The 15,869-nt window shown below is 43.1% G+C and overlaps 1 protein-coding gene across 1 annotated transcript; it reads right to left on the bottom strand.

The window, feature by feature from the left end:
• Nucleotides 1-8,780: 8,780 nt before the first annotated feature.
• LOC124674330 (cold-responsive protein kinase 1-like) lies at nucleotides 8,781-11,423 on the bottom strand. Its single transcript, XM_047210367.1, has 7 exons — nucleotides 11,262-11,423; nucleotides 10,498-10,582; nucleotides 10,290-10,396; nucleotides 9,987-10,207; nucleotides 9,667-9,894; nucleotides 9,431-9,581; nucleotides 8,781-9,279 (listed from the first exon to the last, which is right to left on the bottom strand). The coding sequence occupies exons 2-7, from the start codon at nucleotides 10,553-10,555 to the stop codon at nucleotides 8,935-8,937; spliced, it is 1,110 nt and encodes a 369-aa protein (XP_047066323.1). The 5' UTR covers nucleotides 10,556-10,582; nucleotides 11,262-11,423; the 3' UTR covers nucleotides 8,781-8,934.
• Nucleotides 11,424-15,869: the final 4,446 nt, after the last annotated feature.

The raw sequence follows: 15,869 nt of genomic DNA, 5'->3' as shown, positions 1-15,869 counted from the left end.
CCCGTACGGGCAAGAAGACATGAAAATGTGGAACTACCAAGGCCAACGCGGCGCTATCTGAACAAGCAGCTACCGCGACCACTGGTCCAACTATCCCCGTTGAAGATCAGAAAATTCTTTGTAAGCCATCTAAATTCGGAATTAGAGTTGGATTTTGATTAAGAGCAAAAGAGAAAGGTCTATAGCACCCGAAATCCTTGCGAGTTCGAAGGTAGATGAACTGATGGGCAATTTCAAGAAAAAAAAAACGTGATAAAGCGTCGCAAAGGCCTGCGAGTGGAACTTTTCCCCTTTTTCTCGCCCCAAAAGATCTCAGAAAGAACCGACCCCACGAAGCTCGATCCGGCAAAGGCCAATCCGTCGAAGCAAAACACCCCCAAAACAAACAAACAAACAAAGAAACGCAGGAGCAGGTGAATTCAGAGCTGGAGGAACTGAACAGAGAAGGAGAGCGCAAGAATCACCTGTGCAGATGAGAGCCTTGCTCGACCGACAAACAGAGCAAGCGAAGCGATGAAGCAGCTGCAGCGCCGGCCGCCAGTGGGTGAGTACGAGGAAAGGTAAAGGAGAGGATGCGGTGGTGTGGAGGCGGCGGTGGCGAGCGCAGTTAAGAGAGGACGAGGGGTAGGCGGAGAAGGAGATGAAGGTAGCTGGAAGGATCAGGGGAGCAGCACGAGTCCTTTGACTTGTCTTCTTCCTCCTCGCCTCTGCGTTCAAGTCTTGCTCAGTTTCTTTATCGTTTTGCTTGGTCTGAATCCGAAGGGAGAAGCGAACGAGGAGGTGTGGATCGAAGCTGGTTAAAAAATCGTTGGGAGGACGACGGTTTTTTCCCGCGTGCGTGCATGCGGCGCGGCTACCCCTCGTGGGCACGTTGGGGACAGAGTGGCAGCAACGCGGAAGCAACGGCGTATTCCGGCCGCTCCTGGTCAGCCGCGCGCATCCGCAACCCCACGTCCACTTCGCCGGAGGGCCCCTCCCTCCGCCGCGGCTGTGCACGCAGATGTGGCGCCTTTTTCTTGGGGGAAGATAGGACGGAGATGGTAACGTGGCGGAGACTTGGAGGAGCAGGCAGGTGAAAATGGATAGGTTTGGCCTTTTCAGAAACTTCAACGCAAAATTAATCAGATTTTTTTCTAAATTAATCTTTCTTCATGCCGCCGTCGTGCGGTGGGTACGGGCAGAGTACCATGGAATTGGATGAGCCAGAGAACCGCCAAAAGTCATAGCGTCATAAGAGTGACCATGATACCCACGACGGCATGGCTTTAGATCTGGTTCATTTTGTGTTGAATTTTTAGAAGAGGGTCATCTTTTTTCTATTTTCACAGCACATAGCAGATGCCCGATGCACTACAACAACTTCATAATGTACGCTTACCTATTAGGGCATCTCCACTTTGAGCGTCGGTAGAAACTGTCTCAGATTTAGGGCCTGATGCCCACACAAACAACCCCTATATTATCGACTCAATATGTGTTTTTTTTTTCAGTTTCTAAAACAATACTCCCTCCCCCCCCCCCCCCCCCCCCACCCCCCAAAAAAAAACTTGCTCAAAGTTATTACAACGAGAATGGAGTACCATATTCTTTCTAAAACAGTCAATACCAACTAGTCTCATCCAATAATACGACTTTTCAGCACATCTACTCGAAAGATCCAATGGAAAAATATCTCACTCATCACAAGTATGTTTGGTCATCCTCATCTTTTTTTTCGTATCACTAGCTTTTAGAAGATAAAAAAAACATGCAATCCAACCTCTTCCTCTCTTCGTTCGGTTGTTTCCTTTCATCATCATATTCCGTATTCTCCTCTAGCACTCTCCTTCTCCGTTTTTCCCAACTCAGTCCCAACTTGTGGTGACAGCTTACCGCAAACACTGCCCTATATGGCAATAACCCATGTCAAATCCCCTCCTGCAGCCCCTCCGACCTCTCTCATCCCTGTCGTGGGTGGCCATGGCGTCGGTGGTGAGGGTAATGGAGGTTCGATTCTTTACCCTTTCGTGTGCATATAAGTTTAGCTTCATAAATAATGTAGATCTAGAGTTTACATTCTTCTTCTTCATCCATGTGGTGTCCATGGTGGCCATGTTCTGGGAGATCAAGCTCCCGTTGGTTCATGCTCCTTCTCCCTCACGCTCATGTCCAATAAGGTGTTGCCCTCGCATGTCCCTCGACTGGGAGGTCTAGAGAGACTCGCCATGGATGTACGACATGGTCAGGGAGGACATTGATGCCTCTGGCCACGTGCAAGAAGATGGAGTTGGGTGATGAGTCCATATTTGAAGCATATTTACCTCCTGTTTTTGCATAAGCAGACATAGGATTTTGGCATTTTACGGCGCTCCCACGCATCTTTTACTCTTGTTTCAACATGACCCCAATTTATCAAGTCTTTTATGAATACAATTGGTACTATCATATAATGTAATAATATGATGTATCCAAGTGATAAAAGTCATTTAAATAATTTCCAACACACCTGGGTGAAGAGAGGGCGCGAAGGAAAGAATATGCGAGTTTAACGAGCATCCGTACGAGCAAAGACCGCCAGTACCATCTGATCGTACGGCTCGCCAGGAGCACCGCCTCGTCAAATATACTCACCTCGCGAAGATGGATATGATAAAAAACATACGCAGACAACTCCAGCCACGAAACACCACGCCATGAAGGGATCTGGAGGAGGAACTTGGAGAAGGGTAAATCCTTGCTACTTCACGGATCATCGGAGGAATCATCACCCTCATCATCAACCGCTGCATCTTCATCAACAACATCATCCCATCTCTCATACATCTAGATCTTGTTGTAATTCCAAGTACAATTGTGGTTTTACACTTGATCCCATTATTACCTTTGCAATCCATCCATTTGAATATGATGATGTTGTTGATTTTCTCCATGTGTGAGTAGTTGACCTTGTTCTTGGTGAGATGGAGAAACCCTAGCATTATTATGAAGTGAAATAAAGATGGGAGTGGTGTTTTGGCACATGGGAGCATATGCTCCCTTTATTTTGAAATACACGTTAGACACATTTTAAAATATCAAAAAAATTGAAACAAAAATTTCGCACGTACATCTTCATGTGCTACGCGCTCACAAAGTTGTTTCATGAAAAATCGACATGTCATGTGACGTGTGTAAAAAAGACAAAATTCGATGCTGAAACAAAGACTTGTCACAAGATAAACTTTCTCTTTTTCGCTTAGACTACAAAAAATATTATTTTTTCGTGAAACTTGAAGAATACACATATATTATGGAGATGTACCTGTAAATTTTTTTGTCAAATTTTTTTAACACTTAGAAAAATGTTTTTATGGTAGAGGGATCATACGCACCCGGGAGCTGAATTGAGTTTATGAATAAAGATGATCTATAACTTTGGTCTTTGATCTTTACTTGATCTATGATATTGTGTTAGATTTCTCTCTTTAAATGGTATTGAAGTCGTCCACATAACATTTGCCTTCAAAACTGAAGAGAGGAACCTACTCTTTGGATGTGTATGGGAGTATGCCCGGTGCTACTTGTGACTACAATCATTGGCTTACAACCTGAACGGACAAAAGGGGGTAGGGAGAGATTCACTAAGCTCATAAGATATCCATGGGGAACCCTTAATTGTGATGGTATGTACAAGTGATTTGCTCGCAGCATTGCGGTGGTTATTTAGAGATGACCTCATCACATGACTCTAGCAGCGGCTGCTCGTGAGACTTTGAGGTGAACATCTTACTATGGAGCTCTCCCCATATATATCATGACGAAATATATAGGTTATCCTAATCATAATTAATTCTCACATGTTAGTGGTGTATCCTACATCCCCGAGAACATTTTAGCCTTATTGAGTTCCAACACAAATCCCAACACATTCCTTACTTTTCTTGTTTTCATTTACTTTCTTGCAAACAAACACAACTCTCTTTTATACACTCCTACTTGAGATCAAAGGCAACTTACAAGTATCATTTGGTAGATAGTAACGAGAGGAATAAAGACCTCAACCAATATGGGGCTCAACCAATAGCTCTATTTTGAAACAAGCTACAATTGATCTGTGCACTTGCAGTCATCATTGGGGGTGGGTCGGGGTCGGCTATCGTCTGTTGCCACGTTCCTAGAGGACCTTATACCGCCTTTGATTTCATGACCTGTGGTGTGTGTTCAAAGTCGATGGTGTCCACCTCATGTTCAAGCTCTGCCTTTGCAATCCAACGACCAAGCAGTTGGAGGTTTTACGTATATGGGGGTCGAGCCTCTGTTTTGCGATTGGCTTGTTATTCATATGAGTAGCATGGGTGATGAAGATTATGAATTTGGTTCATTTCATGAGGACATGTTGCGGGGATGTGCAACTAAGGCAGGTTCTTGGAATTTTCGGGATCAAATTATATTTTTGCCTCAAAGATTGTTGAGGTTTTGGAGGTTGAGCAACAATTTATTGCCACCACATCAATTCATGTGTTAATCTATGTTATGTTTCCATCATGGTGGTGGTACGAACCTCTCAGATTATGTATGTTTAAAGATTTTGGAAAACATGATTGAGGGCTCTAAGTTATTGTTTGGCCTCAATGCAAAACAGTGACGGTGCCATAGCCTCAATTGGGCATGATCATCCTAAAAACTACATCTGACTTGAACTTGATTGTCATTATCAGATGATCACATTGTTGAAGATACGGTCTTTATGTTGTTCCGGTTGCATCACTGGAAGTGGATGGCAACTCCTCCATTGTTTACGATCCTCAGATTTAACAACAAGGACACTCTGAGTTTGAGCTTGGTGAAGATCATTCGATATCTACAACTCGTGGGCATACTTTAATAGACCGTTAACAGAGACACCTGTGGGGCATTAACTGAACCACACCTCTATAGAGGCCCTTGAAGATTGCATATATGCGACAATTTTGAATCTGAGTTGTCGACAAATGAATGGGCATCCTATGGTTACATTTGTGATATTTATCATCTTCGCGAGTTTAGATCATCTTATTATGGTGTGCCGTTGCGCACTTATATCGCACCTCTATAGTGGCAGCAACACAAAGAGACGACATCTCCACTCTCATATGTTCGTTGCATAGAAAAACAAAAAAAATCATACCGTTGCAACCATAAATGCGCCAAGATCCTATCTAGGAGATGCAAGTAACGGATAACCGTGGTTAAGATTGACTCACCCTTGAAGACACAAAGTTTTATCAACAAGACCGGTTCTCATGGGTGGTGTAAAGGATCACTTGTCGGTCTCAAGATCGTGATGAAGATGAGCTTGGTCACACATACGGCTTGACGACGACCTTCAATCCTTCGTTCCAGTGGGGCAGCGAAAGTAGTGAATCCACTGGGAAACTCCAGCAGCACTAAGGCGTGGTGGTGGTAGTGGAGAAACTATTTAAGTAGGGATTCGCCTATGCCATAGTTCGTGAGATGGACCAGTGGGAAGAGGGAGAAGCTCTGGTTACCGCAATTTTTTTCGAAGCTATGGCTATAGCCGGGATATAGCGGACTATAGCCATATAGCCGATTTGCTAAATAATGAAAAAAATTGGGCAGCATATAGTCATATATATATCAATAATTCATAAAATAATAACATAATAGTGGAAATTCAATTCGGCTCCCGGGTGCGTATGCTCCCTCTACCAAAAAATCATATTTCGAAATGTCGAAAAATTTGGACAAAAAATTCTACATGTACATCTCCATAATATACGTGCGTTCACCAAGTTTCACGAAAAACCAATATTTTGTATGGTCTATATAAAAAAGAGAAAGTTTATCTTGTGAAAAGCATTATTTTTAGCACCGAAATTTGTCTTTTTTATACACGTCACATGATAAGTCAATTTTTTATGAAACGACTTTGTGAGCATGTAGCACGTGAAAATGTACGTGCAAACTTTTAGTTTCAATTTTAAAAAAATTTAAAATGTATGTAAGATGCATTTCAAAATATAGGGAGCATATGCACCCATGTTCCAAAACACCGCTCCCACATAATAGCATCTTCACATACGAGATACACATACAGAAAACCAAAACTGATCCCGGGTGCATATGCACCCGGTATGTATAAAATATATTTTAAAAACATAAAAAATTTAGGAAAAAAATTTAGCATGTAGAGGGACATGTTCTATGTGTGCACGTAAAGTTTCACATAAAACCGATAATTTTTATACCCTGTGTAAAAAAGACAAATAATGCCTCGAGAAATAGACTATTTTAGCACCAAAAATTTGTCTTTTTTGCACAGGGTATAAACATCTTGATTTTTGCTGAGACAACTTTGTGAGCATGTAACATGTCAAGGTATACATGCGTCATTTTTATTTATATTTTTTTGACATTTGTAAATATATTTAATATGTATTTCAAATAAAGGGTGCATATGCACCCGGGTGCAGAAACACCCTGTCCATACACATAATAGTTCACACATAGTTAAATACATAGTTTTGTTCAAATATTGCAACATCATTATGTAGTTTAGGACATAGTTATGCTTGCCGCTCGGTTTGGTGGCTATTTCGCCAAGCAAATGGGTCGGTCGACTAAAATTTTTGGTCCAAAATTTTGGGCCCATTGAGCGGGAAGTTAGCGGCTATGCGGCTAAATTAAGGATAAATAGCCTTAGACAGGCTATTAGTGGCTATTTCTGTTTTAGCCTCTAAAGCCTCTAGCTATAGCCGCATGCCTCGCGAAAGGCTATAGCCGACTATTTTAAACAGAGGGGAGAAGAGACCAACCAAAGAACCTATGGAATAGTGTGTAAGGAAGAGGTGCTCCATCCATCTATATATAGGAGGAGGGGGCAGCAGACCCAAGGGGTGCGGCTAGAGGGTGCCCCAACCTCTTCCCTCATCATGTGGGTGGACACTCCACTCACAAAACTCAACGGTCCCCATAATTGATATAAAACTCGACTAAAAATGATGGGATTTTCTCCCATAGATGAATAAAACATTTTTATTTCTTTTATTTCATATTTTCAATTCTTTTAATTAATAAACATTAATATTTAGCCCCTTGAACTATTCCAATATCATGGGACTACTTCGGCCATTCTCGAAATAGTATCTGTGTTGTCCAATCTTTTCTCTGGTGTTCCGTATCCACTCAAAAGAGTCGACGGACCTTAAGTGTGTCACCCTACGGCTCGTGAATAACGTGGATATGATCGAGACACATCTCCGATCAATAATCATCAACGGGATCTATAGATCCGTAATGAGTCCCACTCAGTCACAACGATGAAACTTGTGGTCGCTTTGAACAATAAACGTCGTAACCAAATCTTTTTATCTCGCGATATTTTACTTTTTCGGGATCCGATCATTGGTATCAGCTATACCTAGTTCGATTCCGTTACCAACAAGTACTCTTCACTCGTTTCGTGATATGATATTCATATGACCTATTCATATTGGAAGTGAGATCTTTTTAGTCTTCTAACCGTGAGAGGAAACCCATGGTATTTCATGGGAAAGATAGTCGTGGTATTCAAAAGGTCTTGGAGAATGTGCGGAAGATCAATATCATTATATCGGATTGGGGCCACAAAGCTTTCTGGGAAATTTGTCATGAGACCCGTAGTGTTTCCAAAGTTGTTCAAAATAAGGGGAAGAGTGTGAAGGGAATATGCCTGAGAGGCAATAATAAAATGGTTATTACCTTATTCCGTGTTAATAGATGTTTGTTTCTCATGCTAGAATTATATGAACCAAAAAATAGCATTTGTGTGTTTAATAAACAAGCAAGAGTTCCTAGTAAAACCTCTCATTTAACTAGCTTATTGATTAAGTGATGATCAAGATTTTCTGGTCATGAACATCGGATGTTGTTAATAATTGGGTCACGTCATTAGAAGAATGATGTGATGAACACACACCCAAGTAGGTATAGCAATACGATCAAGTTATCACGTTTACATTGTTGTATCATATATGAATTAGCTCTATTCCTTAAACAATGAGATCATGCCAATCATCGAAAACTGGAAGATTACTTCGATGGCATCAAAGGTCACACCGTAACAAGCTGACTATAAAGGTGGATTTAGATACTATGAAAGTATTAGTTGAGCCTCATGGATCAAGAGTGAGATTTATCCATCTTCATGGCGGAGAGATATACTCTAGGCCTTCTCCAAGCGAAAAACTTGAAATGTTCGGAAGGTAATCGCCAATGATGCTTGGGTGCTTCAAATCGATATCTCTGCGGGACTAACGGGTTCAAAACCTCCAAGAATTTACCTCTTTGGTACTTCACTTTGTGGGGATCTAAGAAGACACACGCGTGTCACTAAGGATTCTCAAGGAATCACGATAAAATCGGGCAATATTTGTGAAATGAAGAGGACAAGTGGAATCTTATACCAACTGAAAAGAACCTCGAGGTATAGTGTATATAACTCTGCAACGAGATTCAATCATAAACCTCACAACCACAAATACAAATGTTTCAGCATATTGCGGGAGAATTAGAAAAAAAACGGAGAGAGAGAGAGGGAGAGCTAGAAGTATGTGGAGGAACTAGAGTCGTTCAAATGTTCATGGCTGCTAAAGGGAGTTACTCTCCCGTTCCATAATTTTTGTTGTGATTATCGTGTATATTTAAATTAAACCACGACAAAATTATGGAAAGAAGTAGAAGCGCAGGTGGGCCCCACTTCCAGTTGTTCACTACCAGCTCTCCAAAGAAGCTGGCCTGTCCATTCTGGTCCCGTGAAACGTGCGGCTTGGCGTTGCCCCCCTTGGCGCGGCGCAGAGTCCTGGTTTCCCCCCTGAGCTCTGCTTCTCTCGTTCTACTTCCCTTCGTCGCTGCTCTCGTCGAGACATGGTACTCTTCAGGTTCATAACATCACACGACAATGTACACATCGAACAACGCTAATTCTGTCCAATTTCTTCACATAGACGACTGCGTGGCCGTGTCCGACGATGAGAACGGGTCTGTCGTTTCTGTGGTGGTGAAGGATCCCGATGTGTTGGAGCGCGTCTTCTCCGCCCCTGATGGTATGAGTTGACAGAAGTCGGTGATCAATGCGGGCCTTGTGATCTTCTCCATGGAGACGTTCTTACATCCTGTGAGCATTCTGAGAACGGTGCTCATGTGGGGACGGCGTGCCATCGCGTCCTGCGTACACAGCAGGCCAATCTTTAAGAACTTGCATGCCTCCTCGATGTCCAGTTCGTCGTCTATATCAGCATCTATGATCTCATCTAGATGTTCTTGCTCATAGAGTGCCCATGTCTGCAAAAAGCAATACAAAAGATTTTCTCGAATTCAGCATCACTCCTTGGACGGTTGGTCTGTGAACTTATGGTTTAGTTGCTTCGGTATGAAATTGATGCCATTTTGTATTTACATATTCTCAGTATTATGTTCAACAAGTAGAACTTACCTTCTCAAGAAGAAATCGATCTTCTCTAGCCAATCTTGTGTTTGTGTTGCACCTGCCACAAACAATTTCCAAGAGAAGAACTCCAAAACCATAGATGTCAGACTTCTTCGTCACTTGACCTCGGATAGCATATTCAGGAGCCAAATATCCCCTAAGCATAAGTGAAATTTCAAGTCAGAACAGAAAGTGTTGGCTGTGAAAAAAGACTGTAAAGTCAGGGGTAAGGTTATGCTTACAATGTGCCAGCTACTCGGGTGCTCACATGAGTTGCATTGGGAGGGAGGAGCCTCGCCAATCCAAAATCAGCAATTTTAGGCGTAAGGTCCTTGTCGAGAAGAATGTTGCTCGCTTTGATATCCCTGTGGATAATATGAGGACGGATTTCCTCATGAAGAAATGCAAGTCCACGTGCAATACCAATGGCAATTTTCACGCGAGCCTCCCAGTTGAACTGAATGCTGCTGCTAGCTCCTGAAGTAGCACATCCAGAACATCTGTAAGTACGCTAACATAACCTTTGAAGGAACGGAGTATCCGAAGACATGTTCAGTAGAACAAAGCATTACCTAGCAACGTCTGTTGAAGGCTGTTGTTCTCAAGATAATTGTAAACGAGGATCCTATGGGACCCTTCAGCAGAGCAACCCATAAGCGTGACCAGGTTTTCATGCTTAATGTCGGCAATTGCGGTAAGTTCAGTTAAGAACTCTCCGACACCTTGCCTCGAAGTCGCTGACAACACCTTCACTGCAACAAACGTGCCATCTTTGAGCTTGCCCTGATGAAGCAAAGTGAAATGTTAGCAGAAGGCGCTAGGACATTCGTACACCGATCCAGCAGGTCATGCATATTTTTCTTACCCTAAATACGGAACCAAAACCACCCTCTCCGATCTTATTAGCCTCACTAAAATTTTGAGTTGCCTTTCTCAACTCACTGTAAGAAAAGACCTTCACACTATGCATACCTGAGACAAAGAAACAAGAGAAGAAACGGTATAAGAACGGAGATTTGTTTGAGCATGAATGGCGTGCGCGGGGCTAATTAAGGTATGCAGAGGATTCTCACCATCATCACCTTCAACAGCATCTCGAGGCCCCCTTCGCGACGGAAAGCAACAAGCCATGTTGACAGCACAAACTAGAAGGAGTTTCTGCAAGAAATATATGAGCAGGCTGTGAGAAGAGGCCTATAAACTCCGAATGCAAAAATAGATGGATCCAAAAGAGAGGTCTATGGGTAACCCATTGACTTACTGTTTGATGACTCAAATGTCAATTATTTGTGTGAACAGCAAGACGCAAATTTATAAAACACCATCAAATTAGGCTAGAGAATAAGAAAAAAGGCCGGAACTACCGATCATCTTTCGTTTTGCGCTTCTTTTAATTGTTGGAATCTAAAATTATGACAGAAAGCTGAAGCTGAACAACCCCTTATGTTTATTATTAAGTTTAACTATGTAGCCATACTACTATCCTAGCTCAGCAGGTTATGGTTCGATCCACTAATTAGGTACAGACAATAAGATGGAACCCGGTGATTCAATTTGTCGGACCAAACTAAAACACAATAATAAATCTCGACGAAGCTTGACAAAATAGTGTGGCGCGAATCACAAGCATGCACGGAAAACCTCCCGTGCACACGGAACAGAAGCATTTCCGGCTTTCCGCACAAGATGATGGTATGAAGATGTGAGGCTAGCTACCGAGGCTTGAGCAGAGAAGCCATTTTTTGGTCGCGATTTCCAACGAAACTCGATCTAACACGACCCATGGAAGCAAGCGATCCACGGGCAGGTGAATGAGGGCGAGAACGAGAGAACTGACCTTGCAGGTAGATAGATAGAGCGAGCGCCGAAGAGAGAGTAGCTCGATGCCGGTCGTGAGCAAGGTAGCAACCAGCAAAGAGCGGATGAGGACGAGGTAAGGAAGATGATGCGGCGGTTGTGTAGGGAGCAGTTTAAGAGGGGATGGGGAGGGGGAGGACCTCGGGAGCTGACGTTGACTTCTTCTCCTGCACTCTTCCTGCGCTGGTAGTCTTCTCCTACTTCTCTCGTTGCTTTGGTTTGGGTGTGTCAAAAAATCACGCTAGAGCCTCGTGGGCACGCACGTCGGAGTCGGAGACAGTGCCAGCAACGCGGAAGCAAAGACCGGCCGGGTCAGCCCACGTCCACTTCGCCGGAGCCCCTTGCCCCGGCCTATGTCGATGGGACTGCGGTAGTGCGGTGTTGCTGTTGCCGGGACTTCTAACACGAACCCACGGCGTATATCCACGGCCACTATGCAAACCTGTTGGCGCGGCAGGGCCTACGTGTCACGGACACATGCATGATGCATCGCCAGTCACACGGGATACGCATAGTATCCACAATACTGAAAATTCGTCTCTTTTGAAAAAAAAAACTCTCTATGCTCTAATTTAGTTGTCGCTGGTTCGAGTATATTTTTTTTCATAAAGGACGCTATATTACTCAAAAGTTCTAAACATTACACCCAGCTTCTGCATCTAAGATGCACACAGCCGTCCAAGATCCAAAACACATCGAAAAGAATTACAAAAGATCATAACTATAAGTGTAATCAAACTACACCGTAGGAGGCAAAATACTGCAGTTATGCAGCCACCCATGTTGTAATAAACTCCTTGGCAGTTTCCTCCAACAGTGTAGACACCTCCGTAAAGAGGTCGCGGTCCTCCAAACGCTGAAGCGACGACCATAAACGGAGCAAAGGCGTACACCGGTAGATGACCTGCATAAGAGAAGAATTTTTATTGTCAAAAACCTTGTCATTTCTACATAGCCAAAACGATCATATAACGGCAATCGTTCCCACTCTGATAAGAGTCTTAAACCTAGCATCCACCCCATTTAGCCAACTGGCAAAAATATTTTCAATGCTTTTTGGACGGTACAAGGTAAAACCTATCTGAATGATTGATCATATAGACCTAGCGAACGGACACTGGAAAAAAAATGTGTTTTATTATCTCCTCGTTGACAGAAAACACATTTCATACATCCATGCCAATTACGTTTTGCAAGGTTATATTTAATAAGAATAACACCACGATAAAGATACCATGCAAAAACCTTAGTTCTCAATGGTATCTTCATCTTCCAAATGGATTTATTATTAAAACCCGGCCGAATTGGTTCGATTAACGCCTTACATGGACCCAACCGAGAAAACCCTGTTTTTGGTAAGGCCCGAGGAAACTCATCACATCCTTGTAACAACTCGACTGAAGCTAATCTTTGTTGTAGCTCATTCCAAGAAGCCAACCAGGGTCCAATAAGGTCACGCCTAAACGTCATAGACGGAGGAGATGTTTCCATCGAACCTAATCTCATACCCTTCTCTAATGGAGAAGGGAGCATATGCAAAGAAGTACTTCTTAGTTGCCATGATACCAGCCAAAAAATGAGAATCCCTGGGTTTCCAGATGACCTGAGAGATTGCTTTTGAGCTAATATACTTTCTCCGCAACAAGTTCTGCCATACACCATCCTCAGTTAGCAACCGAACCAGCCATTTACCTAGCAATGCTCTGTTTTTAACCTCTAGTTCATGAACACCAAGTCCACCTTGATCTTTTGGACGGCAAATGACACTCCATTTTTTCAACCGATATTTCTTGTTCTCACTATTTCCTAAAAGAATCTTGATCGTACATAATCCAATCTATGCAAGACTCCTTTAGGCACTGAAAAAAAGAAATCATATACAGTACCATATTTGTGAGTACTGAATTTATGAGTACTAATCTTCCACCTACCTAGAGATAGTATTTTTCCTTTCTAGCTACTAAGCCTTTTTTGTACTCTTTCCTCAACAAGTTTCCATTCAGCAAGCATGAGCCTCCGATGATGAATCGGAATGCCCAAATAGCTAATCGGAAAACTGCCCAACCCACACCCGAAGAGTTCGGCATATAGGTTGGCCTCGTCTTGGGCCTCGCCAAAACAGAACATTTCACTCTTATGGAAAATAATTTTGACACCATACAACTACTCAAACACTGATAAAATTAATTTTAGATTTTTAGCTTTTTCTAGGTCATGATCCATAAATAGGATTGTGTCACCACCCGTGCAATCGATAATCCCCTATCAACCAAATGAGGGACCACTCCTTCAATCTGACAACCAACTTTAGCACGCTCAATTAGTTAGCATGTCCGCCACAATGTTAAATAACATTGGTGATAGGGGATTGCCTTGCCTTAAACCCTTTTTGTCTGAAAGTATCTATCAACGTCATCATTGAACTTGATGGCGACACTTTCTCCAAAAACAAATTTATTAGTTAACGCACGTCACTTCTCAGAAAAACCTTTCGTGGAGAGGGTTTGTCCAAGAAACGACCATTTGGCTTTATCATAGGCTTTTTGAAAGTCAATTTTGAGTATAACCCCATTGAACTTTTTACGGTGTAACTTTTAGATTGTCTCATGCAGCGTAACAACTCCATATAGGATATATCGTCCTTGCATGAAAGCAGTCTGAGTAGGGTGCACCACGTGATCAGCCACCAAATTTAGTCTAATAGTAGCAACCTTGGTGAAAATTTTAAAGCATACATTAAGAAGACATATTGGTCTATACAGCTGAATCCGTTCCGCAGCATTAACTTTAGATAGTAAGATAATCTCCCTAAAGTTGATACGGAAGAGTTCAAGCTGCCCAGCATGGAGCTCGGCAAATAGTTCCAGTAAATCGTCCTTAATAATGTCCTAGAAATTTTGATAAAACTCAGCTGGAAAACCATCTAGATCAGGCGCCTTATTGTGTTCCATCTGAAAAACAACCTTTCTTACCTCCTCTTCTGAATAAGGAGCAGCAATAATCACGTTTTCTTCTGGAGACACCTGGGGGATATCATCAATCCATGATTCATCCAAGGACACATCTGATTCCTCCAGGGCGCCAAATAACCCTTTGTAGTAAGACGGAATATATAACTTCAGCTGCTCCTGACCTTCGATCAGACCCTCTTCTTGGGCAAGAGAATGACTGAGTTTCTTTTGGTGTCTGCCATTGGCGACGCTATGAAAGTATCTCGTATTCGAATCTCCTTCAAGAAGGAACTGGGCCTTAGATCTTTGGTACCATTTGAGTTCCTCTTCTCGCAGTGGACCGACTAACTTAGCATTATATTGATTTTTAAGTTTAATTTCTTGCACAGTCAGCGGTCTTACCTCAACAATTGCCTCTAAATCATCGAATTTGATGAAAAAGAGAGTTCGCTTGTTTGAGCTTCCCAGTCATGTGTCTCGCCCACCCACCAAGGTATCTTCGCACGGAGCGAAGTTTGTTATTCCACCTTTGGATGGGGGTCGACCCTGCCACAGGCTGCTCTCAGACTTTCTTAACCATATCTAAAAAACCATCCCTATGCATACATCCTAGTTCGAATTTGAACGGACGTCTATGTGTAGGTGATGGTGTTCCAGTGGTTAGTAAGATAGGAGCATGATCCGACAAAGTCAAAATATGAGGTAGAACCCATACATAGACGAGGAAATTTTTGTTCCCAATCTGAATCTATCAGTACACGGTCTAATTTCTCGTAAGTAGGTTTCGGGAGACTTTTTGCCCACGTAAAGTGTCTCCCAACCATTGCAATTTATCTTATATCCAAACTATCGATGACAGCATTGAACAAAAAAGGCCAATGGTTGTCGAATCTACCTTTACACTTCTCATGAGAGAATCTGAGCAAATTAAAATCACCGCATATAATAATAGGATACGTATTATCATTTGCTAGGTTAACCAACTTACAAAAGAAAGCAGGCTTAAAAGCATCCTGAGCATCCCCATATACGGAAACCAAACTTCAAATAAAATTATCAGATCTATTTTGGATGTGAAGTTTTATATGAAAGTTATCTCCAGAATTATCTAGAATTTTCATAGTTGAAGTTCGGACACACACTAAGGCTGACTTCTTTTCAGCTTCTAGGCTGGCTTCGAGGTCGTGGACCGCTGAAGCCCAAAAGATGTCTCCAGCTTCGGCCCAGCTTATTCCTACCGAGAAGCTCTAATCCTATCTATAGCCAGAAACTGGTCCAGAGCAGTTTCCCGGGCTTCTCCGTCGAAGAGCCGAACCGGTATATAGAATAGCCCCCCTCTCGAGTGAAATTTACACGAAACTGCCACTCCCCAACTTCCCGGATGGCCAACGGAAAAAAAAAAGTAAAAAGAAAATGAAACGGTACACGGCCCCCGCATCGTGACCTTGGTCAACATGGAGCGATAGGGTTCCGCCCTGCCGCCGCTGCTCCCCCGGTGTCGGCGCCGGCCGCTGCTCTCCCGCAGGCGCCGCCGCTCGCCCGCTCCCCCGCTCCCCCGCAGGCGCCGCCGCTCGCCCTGCCGCCGCTGCCCGCTGCTCCCCCGCCGTCGGCGCTGACCGCTGCTCTCCCGCAGGCGC

The sequence above is a fragment of the Lolium rigidum genome, chromosome 7 (assembly GCF_022539505.1).
Source record: "Lolium rigidum isolate FL_2022 chromosome 7, APGP_CSIRO_Lrig_0.1, whole genome shotgun sequence".
Classification (NCBI taxonomy): domain Eukaryota; kingdom Viridiplantae; phylum Streptophyta; class Magnoliopsida; order Poales; family Poaceae; genus Lolium; species Lolium rigidum.
Note: the sequence above shows the minus strand (reverse complement) of the source record. Positions and strands in the feature narration are given on the sequence as shown.